The sequence below is a fragment of the Brachyhypopomus gauderio genome, unplaced genomic scaffold, assembly GCF_052324685.1.
Source record: "Brachyhypopomus gauderio isolate BG-103 unplaced genomic scaffold, BGAUD_0.2 sc509, whole genome shotgun sequence".
Lineage (NCBI taxonomy): Eukaryota > Metazoa > Chordata > Actinopteri > Gymnotiformes > Hypopomidae > Brachyhypopomus > Brachyhypopomus gauderio.
This window is the reverse complement of record NW_027507330.1, coordinates 27,675-40,000: the sequence shown is the minus strand read 5'-3', so window position 1 is coordinate 40,000 and position 12,326 is coordinate 27,675. Positions and strand designations below refer to the sequence as shown.

At 41.0% G+C, this 12,326-nt stretch overlaps 1 protein-coding gene across 1 annotated transcript in view; it reads right to left on the bottom strand.

Moving 5' to 3' along the window:
* LOC143506801 (dynein axonemal heavy chain 2-like) overlaps positions 1–9,935 on the bottom strand; it is a gene marked incomplete at its 3' end in the record, with an annotated part of 14,569 nt that extends 4,634 nt beyond the window's left edge. The window contains exons 1-5 of the mRNA XM_076996407.1: positions 9,836–9,935; positions 3,540–3,705; positions 3,201–3,277; positions 2,085–2,255; positions 1,496–1,724 (exon numbers count right to left, since the gene is read on the bottom strand). Of these exons, the coding sequence (XP_076852522.1) occupies positions 1,496–1,724; positions 2,085–2,255; positions 3,201–3,277; positions 3,540–3,687 (625 nt within the window). The remainder of the gene's footprint in view (positions 1–1,495; positions 1,725–2,084; positions 2,256–3,200; positions 3,278–3,539; positions 3,706–9,835) is intronic.
* Between the last annotated feature and the right edge of the window lie 2,391 nt (positions 9,936–12,326).

Genomic DNA, 12,326 nt, shown 5'->3' with positions numbered 1-12,326 from the left:
TTCTCCTCCTCCATAACGTTTCTATAGCCTTAAAATGTGCAACTTGAATTGCAGGCATACTGACTTTAGCATGATCTGCAGAAATGCATATTTTAAGGAGAGAAAAGAGATTTGGGAGAATGGCAGAAATGACTCCATGATTGGGCAGGGTGCAGTGCACCAGTGCCTTTTGCCCAGGTAAGAATGGCCTCTGATTGGTGGAAGAGTGATTTGTGTTTATTCAGGGCATGTAAAAGGTGATGTGGGTGTGCTGATTGGTGTGATTAGTCTAATAATCGAACCATCACAGTGGAACAAAGTGCTGGGTGATTACCTCTGAATGTTGGCAGTGCAGGAAGCCTTGGGCCTGCATTTGTGGAGGGGCTCAGATTGGGAGTCTCTGGATCAGCCTTGCTTTCTTAGTGCACAGTAATAAAGCTTGACATGTGCATTGGGAGTCTGACTTCAGATCAGCTGTCTCAGGAGCTTATGAAATATGGATATGGGCCTTGCTTTGACCGGCACAGAAAGTGAGATAAGAGCAGCCCTCTGGCTACACAGTGAAAGAGCCATTCAGAAAGTCCAGTGAAGTCCACGTGAAGAGAGAGAGATCAATGAAATCGTCCTGCCCACACTTGGAAGGTGAAGAAGAAACTACTCGGCAGCAGAACCTGAACTGTTGGGTGATTTTTCATATGTGTCATTTTCATCAGTGAATAAAATAAATAAAAGTGGAATAAAAGTGTGGTGCCTATAATAAATCTGAATGTCAGTCAAATTACTATTATTTGTAATATGACCTGCAGATCATTTCGAACCTGATTGGTCAATCTGTGTATCCAAAAGGCCAATCACAAAATATTCACAAAGAGAATATTATTGCATTATTCTTTGGTGGTGGTGAATGTGTCAGACCCAAATGTGTCTCTAGGGTTGCTCTTATACATTATGTACAGCCTAATGATAATCGAGTATGGGACAGGTATCAGTACTGAATCAGCAATATAGATCTGTTTATTTACAAGAGGAAAGGAGAGTGTTTCGGTCATGTGCTGTGGTGGTGTAGCCAAGACACTTTGGGATAAAACCCCAGTCAAGTCATGCAGGTTGCATGTGACCAGCAGAGATCAGAGGTGCATGTGTCCACCAGAGAACAGAGGTGCATGTGTCCACCAGAGATCAGAGGTGCATGTGTCCACCAGAGATCAGAGGTGCATGTGTCCACCAGAGATCAGAGGTGCATGTGTCCACCAGAGATCAGAGGTGCATGTGTCCACCAGAGATCAGAGGTGCATGTGTCCACCAGAGATCAGAGGTGCATGTGTCCACCAGAGATCAGAGGTGCATGTGTCCACCAGAGATCAGAGGTGCATGTGTCCACCAGAGATCAGAGGTGCATGTGTCCACCAGAGATCAGAGGTGCATGTGTCCACCAGAGATCAGGCCTAAGAAGGTGGCTCCCGAGGGAAGTTCTTGAGAGTGGTGTGATGTGAACATTGTGACTCGTGTCCGGTACCTGTGAGTTCGGTGAGGAAGCGGTCCATGTGTCCTAAATATGTGTTCTTGATGCTCTCTGGCCAGGACTGGCTGTGGACGACCTGTGGCACGTACACACCGTTCATGAACCTCAGCAGGCTCTCCATAGCCCCTCCCCGTACTGTGCCAAACTGCACACAGTTCTGGAAGCTCTCCTCCGTAATCACCGCCTCCTCCTCACGTATGAAGTAGGCCAGCTGCTCCACCTCCTGTGCCAGGGAGGAAGAGAGATATAGAAAGAGAGAGAAAAAGAGGTGTAATATTGCCTAATCCACAGCGCTAATTGATCATCAGAAGCCTTGAAACACAAACGAGTGATTGCTTTGTGGCTGTTTTAAAACTAAAACACTAGATTGACTAGAAGTGAAACAATGATTAATCACTGATTGTTACAGATTTGAACATTACATGAAACAAAAAGAAATGCTAAGAACTTTCAAGAATGAACACAAAAACTGTGATGTACAACTCCTGAATAATTTGCAGCGTCATCCGTCACTTGTGATGTATGACTGCTGCCCTGATCCAGTGCCACATTTCTCTGCGCCCCAGAATAGAGCTGGCAGTACCTGGCTTGGGATGGAGTACTGCACACACAGGCCAGCAAAAGGGTCAAGGTAGACAACCAGCATGATGATTGTGGCATCTGTGATGAACTTGTCCACGGCTCTGTTATTTTCGTCTGACCAGGAATCCTTCGTCACACCCGACAAAGCCACACATTTTTTTAACCGCTCCCCCTGCAAGGTGTAATCAGCACGGAAAACAATTAGCATTGGGTTGGATCCCTATATATATATATATATATATATATATATATATATATATATATATATATATATATATATATATATATATATATAATTTAACATAATTATTTTGTTAATAATTCATGCAATTTCACATTAAAACCTAGACCATCCTATTTTTTTTCCTACAAACCACAATAATCACACTACATCTGACAGTATTGACCTTTGTCTATGATCTGATCCAGTGCTCTGTGCTCACCAGCTGCCATTTCTACAGGGTCTCCCAACAGGGGCCATAGGGGTCACAGCATGTAAATGCCATTGCACTTTTTTCCAGCCAGAGGGCTATAATTAATTATAATAATTCCACTGATGCAAAGGACAGAGTAGCAGGTTCACTGACCCATTCCCTCCCTATCACGCTATGCGTTCTAGGTGATTCTCCTCTCCTGCTGCTATTTCCTTAGGAAAGGCAACATTTGTGAGCAGAGGTTATCTTTCCTGTTTAAGTATCAGAGAAAAATGAGCTTAGAACTCATCCTGATGTCTGCAAGAACTTGTGATACTGATTACAATTCCCTGTTCCCACCCCGAGTGAGAGCAGCTGGCAGAAGAGAAAGGCGTGTTTCCATTGGCCGGATTGTGAGAATTTGCTGAATTTGTGCGACCAATGAGGCATAGTAAATGAAGACAGTCCAAGCATAACCTTGTGTAGAGGAAAATGAATCAACAACTCTCTCACATTACCAGAAGAACTAAATAACACAGATATAAAAGCACTGATTACTACGCCAGGACTTTGGTCTTTAAAAATTCCAGCAAGTGAAATTATGAATTGCAGATTACAATCAGATAAGAATCACAATCAGCGTGAGGTATTTCATCAGTGACTGTGTTTTAAAGCCTCTAATTTAGCACAAATGAGTGAATTACTAGGCTTTTGATGTGTGGATCCTCTTTCTCTGGCACTGCTGAAAAGGTCTGGTCAGTCTCCTCTTGAATATCTCCTACTAACCTCACACACCCGCACACGCACACACGCACACACACACACACACACACACACACACACACACACACACACACACACACACACACACACACACACACACACACACACACACACACACACAGCAGGTACCAGGTTAATGAATGAGTCATATTTTGTCACTGAGTGATTGTACAAGAAAATATAATTAGCAAAATGAGTAATGTATAATGCACTATTTATAAACCACTTCATCATTAAGAATTGTATCTTTACTCTCTTACCTGGAGGCTTCGTTTCTGAACCTTCTAGGAAGGACTCATTTGGGACTGGTGAGGCTGCTGCACTCTTGCCCTTAGAATGGCCCTTCCCTGAACTAGAGGGCTTAGATTTACCTGAGGACAAACGCCCTGGGCTCTCCGGGTCAGCCATAACGAGAGATTGCTTCAGCTACAAGGGACGAAGAAGAAGACCAATCACAGAAGACCAATCACAGAGAGCAGATGCGCTGCCCGAGACTGGGTCATACAGCAGTGGACTCCTCCACCAGCTTCACAGTTGTACTTTAATTTTATTAAACCACACTCTGTGTCCAAATGGAAAGTTAGTAGTTGGCAGCTGGACTCAAATCCAGTCACCTTAAACTCTACAGTGAGGTCATGATGTAACTTAAAATTACTTTGGTTCCTGAAGGAGGGAATCTGATTGGTTCTGTTTCAGCCAAGAAGTAGCAAAACTTCTGAGTGACAGTACTACAATCTAATGCATATCTGTCCCCTAAGTTATGAGAGCAGCAGAACATAAATGGCAGACTTGTATTTGAAATATTCTCTCAACTCCCATAATGGCGGGTAGCTGCCAGACTGGTAGTGCAATAAGTTCCTACACAAAACTACTCAATATGCTGTGCTTCTGTGCTACAGAATGCTTAACCGAACACGTCCTTACGTATGCAATCAGCATCATTTGTTTTGTTGTTGTTGTTTTTAAGCTAGTCTTATTTGCTCAATAAGAAGTTTGCACACCGACATTTAATATAAATTAATTATACTGATTTCATTCACCATGGAAGGTTAATTCAGATTACAGTTTCCACTGTCATACAGTCTAACTGAAACACATCATAACGTTTAATTGACAGAATGCTCCTGTTATGCAAGACATGCCTAATCAGCCTGAGAGAACTGCAAAGTAATTAATCACAGATAATGAATGCAAGCAATCAATTAGAAACACCAAAACATTTAGGCCAAAATCTATGTATTGGCCTGAGAAACAAACAGCAGCTATTAAGAGAAGGCTTGGGGCCATTCTAGATACTACAGTGCTGTATAGCCTAGTAGCCTCACATAAGGAAACATGGATGAGTGAAATATCTAAAACTAACAAGAGTGCAGAACAAAAATATATATGGTTCATAAACAATTTATTTGATGTTACTTCCTCCATTTCTACCTTTGCTTGTCAACAATTGTGGCATCTCTTAGATTACCAAAGCTTTGATTCAGTTCACCAGTTGTCAGTTTTTTTAAAACTGCATGTGATAGAGAAGACACGTTATTGCAGACAAAGCTAAAGTCAGAGAGAACGGGAGAGACATTGTAATGAAAGAACATTTACAATAAGCGGAGAAACTTCAAACTCCGCTTACATCAGAATTGAGCCGCAGCGAGGTTGACATTGATCAATAACATTAATATCAGCCTGTGAAGCTCATTGCTTCGGGCAGAGACAAAGTGACTGCTACAGTGACAAAACCAACATTGTTGGCAGTGTGTGAGGATTATTGTAGGCAAAGTAATGCCAGTATAAGCCTCAAAAGCTTTGAAATGTAACTCCTAACACTTGCAGCAAATTCATGTTGCTCACTCTTCATTACATTAGCTAAGTGACTGGTCGATGCTACCCATTAAAAACTCAGTCAGTTGGTAAGTCCGCACCAGGTATTTTCCAGTGGCTTTATCTCCATTTCCTTAACTGGTTAAATCATTCTGCAATAAGATTTGCATTTCCTGAAGGAAATACATAGTGCTTGAAAAGAGATGTAAGTCTGTGTGTGTAGTGGGTTTGAGAGATGTGTGTGTGTGTGTGTGAGAGATGTATGCACGTTAGTGTGTGTGTGTGTGTGTGTGTCTGTGTGGAGAGGGTATGGGAGAGATGTTTGTGTGTGTGTCTGTGTGGAGTTGGTATGGGACAGAGGTGTGTGTGTGTGTGTGTGTGTGTGTGTGTGTGTGGAGTGGCACAGAGATGTACAGGATGTGTGTGTGTGTGTGTGTGTGGAGTGGCACAGAGATGTACAGGATGTGTGTGTGTGTGTGTGTGTGTGTGTGTGTGTGTGTGTGTGTGTGTATGCGTTGTGTAGTGGGTTTGATAGACGTGTGTGTGAGGGATGTATGCATGTTTGTGTGTGTGTGTGTGTGTGTGTGTGTGTAGTGGGTATGGGAGAGAGATAACCTGTGAGGTAACAGGCTAATAATATATCCTGTTAGGTAACAAGCTAACAGAAAAATCTTGTCAGGCAAAAGGCTATTAGAAACATTTGATGGCGATACAGAAACAGTATTACATGTAATATTTTACTCTCTCCCAGCAAACAACAGATATTTTACAGTAACATATGTTGTTTTCTTAGTCAGTTCATTTTTACTGTAATCCGCTTCATTTGAACTTTTTTTCAAATGTGTGCATTTTTGACAACATACTGTCTACACAATGATATTTACTGTTAGCTACTATATAGAACAGGTATCACCAAATGGCGGACCGCGGTCCGGATCCGGACCCGAACGCCGTCCTGTCCGGACCCAATCACATTCCTGATTAACTGGATACGGACCCAAATGCCAAAAAAATTTTAACGGGAGACTATATTTTAAAACGGAGAATTTATTTTCAGACGAGTGTTACGGTCACCACCCATTTGAGTGTTACGTTCAACCCCCCCCGCTCAACAACTTTCGTTCGCCACCGCGAACCCGGACCTAAGGTCTGAGCTATCTGCCAAAAATGGACCGCGGAAAGATTTAATTGATTACCCCTGATATAGAATGTAGATTAGACAAAAAGGCATCAGTAACAGTTTTGCAGTAAAGGTTATATTTTACTGTATATGGGATATTACTGTAAATTGTAGCCTAACCCAAAAAATAATTACTGTAATTGTAAACATAATTAAAAATACACATATACAAAAAAAGCCACACAAGGGGGAAAAAACTGGATACAAAACTGAACAGTCTTATTACGTGTAATCTAAGTGGTCTTCAGCAGTTGGCCACATGTTTTCAACATGTTTTGACAACATGTGTTGTGAAAAGCGCTATACAAATATATTTGATTTGATTTGATTTTCATCCACATTGCATCTGATGTTGGCCCTTGTCATGTACCTGGGGTAGAAAAGCTTGGTATGACTTATTTACCATGACTTGGTATGACTTGGTATGACTGGCAGTCTTCAGCTGAAATGTCTCTGCATTGTCTATTGCATCCAGAAGGGACATTTGGTCATGGGGCTGATGATCATACACCTTCCACCTCCAGACTGAAAAAGTTTCTTAGTGGGTTTGAGGAAAGGCGAGTAGGGTGGGAGGAAAAGGGACATCACTCTTGGGTGGTCTATAAACCAGTTTGTGATGACATGAGAATGACAGAATGCTACATCACAAATGTCCTCGTGTTTCCTCCCACCTGTTCCCTTTCTGTTTCTGGAACCAGTTGTTGGTAGAGTTCATTCAAAAAACAAAAGAAGGAGGTCACTGTTATAGGGACCAATCTTTGTGAAGGACCAAACCAGCACTTGAGATTGCAGGACAAATTGTTATATTTGCTCCTCTCTGACTGTACTTCATTTTATTTCATTGATTTATATGTGCAAGAAATGTGTATTACAATAATAGCTTTTCAGCTGCCTTTATCTTTGCAGAACTTTGCGTTTTATACAATATTTAAGGTTTTGAATCTTAGGTTTTCATTTTTGACATGATGTGTGCAAACATTTGTAAACAAAACAAAAATTATCCAGAATTTTATTATTGGATAACCTTGTGTTTATAGAAAATGTAAGCATTATAGAAACATGTAAAATGACTGCATTTTGTGCAAAAACAACACACATTTGTATTAATTGTATAACCTCTGAAGACTGATGTTGTGTTTACTGTATTTTTGAGTTTTGAAAATGTGACTACAGATTGGACAAAAGGATGTTAGCAGTCGTAAAAAACTGTAATATTAATATAGGCTATTTTCCAGTAGCAAACCATGACCATTAAACTTGGGCCCGCTCCCATTCCTTCACCCCCCCGAAAAGTGGTTCCTCTCCTCAACAAACTAGCTAGCGGTGGTATGCTAAAGCTAGCTAGCATTACTACAGCGGGCGGAAATGATCATACAGTTAAGCCCGCCCACTAAGAGGGAAGATATGATTGGTCAATTTTACTGTCATTTGAAACTGGTATCCTGAATTATAACTGCCTGGCCCTCTGTAAATGCAGGCCCACCAATCATCACAGTCCTGATAGGGGGAAACACAGGCTCACAGACTTCCACTTAACCCCTCACCTTCCAACACAGATTGAATAGACACCGTTGAATAATTTATTTGCTTATATTTTTATTTTTGTAATTGTTTAGATGTCGATTGTCAAACTGTAAGTAGATAAAATAAAATTGGATAATTATATATATAGGGTGTAGAGGGCCCTGGTGGTTCCTCACTGCTATTTTCTAATATATAGCCTATTAGAAAAATACTGTCAGGTAACAGGCTAATAGAAAAATCCTGTCAGGTAACAGGCTATTAGAAAAATCCTGTCAGGTAACAGGCTATTAAAAAATCCTGTCAGGTAACAGGCTATTAGAAAAATCCTGTCAGGTAATAGGCTATTAAAAAATCCTGTCAGGTAATAGGCTAATAGAAAAATCCTGTCAGGTAACAGGCTATTAAAAAATCCTGTCAGGTAACAGGCTAATAGAAAAATCCTGTCAGGTAACAGGCTATTTAAAAATCCTGTCAGGTAACAGGCTAATAGAAAAATCCTGTCAGGTAACAGGCTATTTAAAAATCCTGTCAGGTAACAGGCTAATAGAAAAATCCTGTCAGGTAACAGGCTATTAAAAAATCCTGTCAGGTAACAGGCTAATATTAAACTCCTTTCAGATAGACTAACAGAAAAAAACAAATCTATATAAAAACCCTGTCACACAAACTAACTTTTTTGAAATCTTGTGAAATAAACCAATAGAAAAGTCAAAAGCAGAGCCAGTTTAAAATGAACCCTACCTTTAATTGCAGCTTCTGTGTGGTGAGAAGGATGTATGTGCGAGCGCATGTGGGGGGGTGGGGGAGACATTCAAAAATAACTGTCACTCTCACTGCTCTATGGGGCTTATTTAATTATTAAACTTAAATTTATTAAAAACTATAACTCTGATCGACTCCAAAAAAGGTTTGAACGGAGTCTGTACGTTAAGTGGTTCAGGCCGCATTCATTGCAGAAATTTCTTCTTCTTCTTCTTTTGGCAATTCCCATTTAGGGGTCGCCACAGCAGATCAAACGCCTCCATCTGGCCCTGTCCTGAGTGTCCTCCACTGGCACACCAGCCACTCTCATATCCTCTACCACTGCATCTATAAACCTCCTCTTAGGTCTACCTCTCCTCCTCTTGCCTGGAACTTCCATCCTCAAGACCCTCCTACCAATATACCTCTCCTCCCTCCTCTGTACATGTCCAAACCATCTCAATCTCGCTTCTCTAACTTTATCTCCAAAACATGCTACATGTGCTGATCCTCTAATCAACTCATTTCTGATCATATCCTTCCTCATCACTCCAAATGAGAATCTCAACATCTTCATCTCAGACACCTCCATCTCCCTCACCTGTCTCTTTGTCAGTGCCACTGTCTTCAGTCCATACAACATAGCAGGTCTCACTACTGTCCTATAGATCTTTCCTTTCATTCTAGCCGACACCCTTCTATCACAGATCACCCCAGACACTTTATGCCATCCACCCCACCCTGCCTGCACTCTCTTCTTTACTTCTCTTTCACTTCCTCCGTTACTCCGTGCCCTCGACCCTAAGCAGGTAAACCGTCTGCCCTCTCATTCATACACATGTACTCTGTTTTACTCCTGCTCACTTTCATCCCCCTGCTCTCCAAAGCACATCTCCATCTTTCCAAGCTCACCTCCACCTGCTCCCTACTCTCACTACAGATCACAATGTCATCAGCCAACGGAGAAGAAAAATAAAATAACAAGAAGTATGAGGAATAACAATATTTAGTTTGAAAAGCTTGAAAAGCACTATAATTAGGTCTTTCTGAAATTACAATAAAGTTGTTTATCTAAATGTATTCGAGCTATGTTTGCTACCTGTCACACATTATATGTGTCTGGTCTAAATACATCAACCCAGCTACTCTCATTCATCTGAACAGTCTCCTAGTTAGCGTATCTAGTGCTATCATGGCTAGTCAGCTAGATTAGCTAGATTAACCTTGCTAGCTAACGCCAACTAACCTTGTTAACTCGCGCATAGCTGGCTAACTAGCTAGCAGCATACGTCTTACCTGTAGAGGTAGGGAAACTCCTAAGTCCTGACCAAAGGCTGGACTACAAGCCCACAGTAGCTTCTGTCGGACGGTTGGGTTTTGTTTAGCCCAAAGATCAGTTGCTATGGCAACGACGCGCACACCCTGGGGGACAGTGCTCACATTAAACACCTTTTCTTATGTTTTCTTATTAGAACTGCATCAGTGAAAATGTATAGACGCAGCAGCAATTCACGCTTTTATCATTGGTAATATCATTGTAATATATATGTTTTGTTTGTATCCACACGTAATACGATCTTTTTAATTTGCGCGTGTCATTGTCATCAAAGTTTGAAAGAATAAATTCTGGTTCACTAAAAAGTTGTTTGTTTTAAACTAATATTAAAATGAGGCAAGTTTGTTGTTTAACCATATGCTTGCCTCGGTGATGCTATTCGCTTATCAGTGGGGACTGAATTAGGTTTAATTCAAAATATTTTTAAAGGAAGTCCTTGTCTTTGCCGCACATGACTGAATAACTTGCCCAGCTGATGTCTAAGCACTGAGGCGGAGAGACTTGTCTTCTAGAGGAAAACAAGCCAGTGGGCATTTTCTTAAATTTACTTCTGAATGTTTTCATACTCTGCTACAACACTATCCAACAAAAAGTGCTTAAAATATTCCAGTACAGGACTGAATGTATAGATGGATGGATGGCCCGACATTGGAGCGCTTTAATAATTTCTAGCATACTGTTCAAGGGTACATGTTTATTTAGTGTCCAAGAGTCTCGTCTGTCATTTTAACCACTAACGTATTCCAACCTTTCACTTTTAAGAAGAAGCAGAGTAGTGTACAAGCCCTGGCAGCACTGCCAGATTGTTGACTCTTGAGAATCTTCCAAACCTCCTTCACGTTTTTAACCGGCTAAACCAACTGTCTTTTCCTCTGTCAGAAATCTCAGGAGCAGATATCTGAAAGAAGTTATTACTGGATTCTGTGATCTTTTATTTAAAAATGGAAGACTAAAGCTTAGACCATAGATGTGGGTTGAATAGGTTCAGATAATGTCACTCATTTAGAGAACGTTTGTCCCATAATGCATTTCTCTCACTTACATCTGCACAACCAAAATATTTTTTTATAGAAAGAGGACCTCTGGGGTTGACCTCTTTTACATCTGCAAATCAAATCGAATTTGTGCGAAAGACAACATTTTTACAGTATTTCCTCATACAATTTACTTAAAAGAACGATAAGGTTTGTTCTTATAATTAGAAAAATACTTCTGCGAGGAGCCGAATGGAGGATTGAAATTGAGGAATAGAGCAAATATAAATGAAAGCCATAATTACTGTGCTTGGCCTGTGTATTCATAGTGCACCTTTCAAGTTTCTAATAGGCTAAATGTCACAACAGATGCTATGTTGATCTAGTGTTGGGTCTAGAGCATGTAGGAAGCTTAACAGCTTTTTTCTTCCTGGAATCGGGACAGTAAACAGTGAGAAACGTGTAACATTCATGGTGTCGAAAGAATTTTAAACATAATTTGTACATTTCAACATATAACATTAAATGGGCCATCTCATTACTAGAGGAGAGGAAAGAGCTGATATTTGTGCGTCTGATTAACGTGCCTCTTGAGGAGAAAATAATTACTGGCCTTAGAACAGAAAAACGTTATAGCAGCATTCATCCTGTGCAGTAGTAGCACAAGAGGCCAGGACTGACTGGCAGTTGTGTGTGTGTGTTGGGTGTAAAGGGCTCTCTCTGACTGAACAGGAAGCATGAGTCAGCAGGGGTGCTAATGCAGAAATGACCAGGACTGATGCACTCTCACTGAAGAGCCCCAGGCTCCGAGCAACGGCGCCCATATGAGTGCTTCATATTATCTACCACGCACACACACACAGGCCTGCACCCAGGAGATCCCTACTACCATAGTTTCAATCTCCAAATATGCCTTGTCATTGCTAACTACATCCTTACAAACCGCTACACAGAACCCCAAATGAATAGTTTATGCCTTTACGAAGGCGGGCTTTCATCTGATATACATGTGGTTGCATTTCATACAGTGAATTGGTGACGGCTGCTGTGAAGATGGTTTGGAGGGAACTACAGTATGTGCTGCAGGGCTGACTGGGTGTTATTGCTTCCTCAGGGCCGTTGTGCATTAGCTGGGAACAGGCCTATGTCCAGCTTCAAGCCCTGGTGTTGTTCAAGTGAACAAACGTACCCCACATTTATTGCTTGCCTCCAGAAATAATAATGTCAGCTTAACGTATGTGTGTGTCCAGAGAGAAGCACTGAAGCAACCAAACAAAACAACCAACCCTCAGCCCTTTTAAGAAAATATGATGTTGCGTAGACACTAACTCAAGATTTTGTTTATCTTTGTTGTAGATAAAAACAGCAGGGAGCCCCATTTTCATTTTTTTAAGTCATTCGTTTTATTTCTCAATAAATCTTTTATTGAGAGGGAAGTCTAACAAGTTTAGCTTATAAACTGCAACAGAAAGCAGAG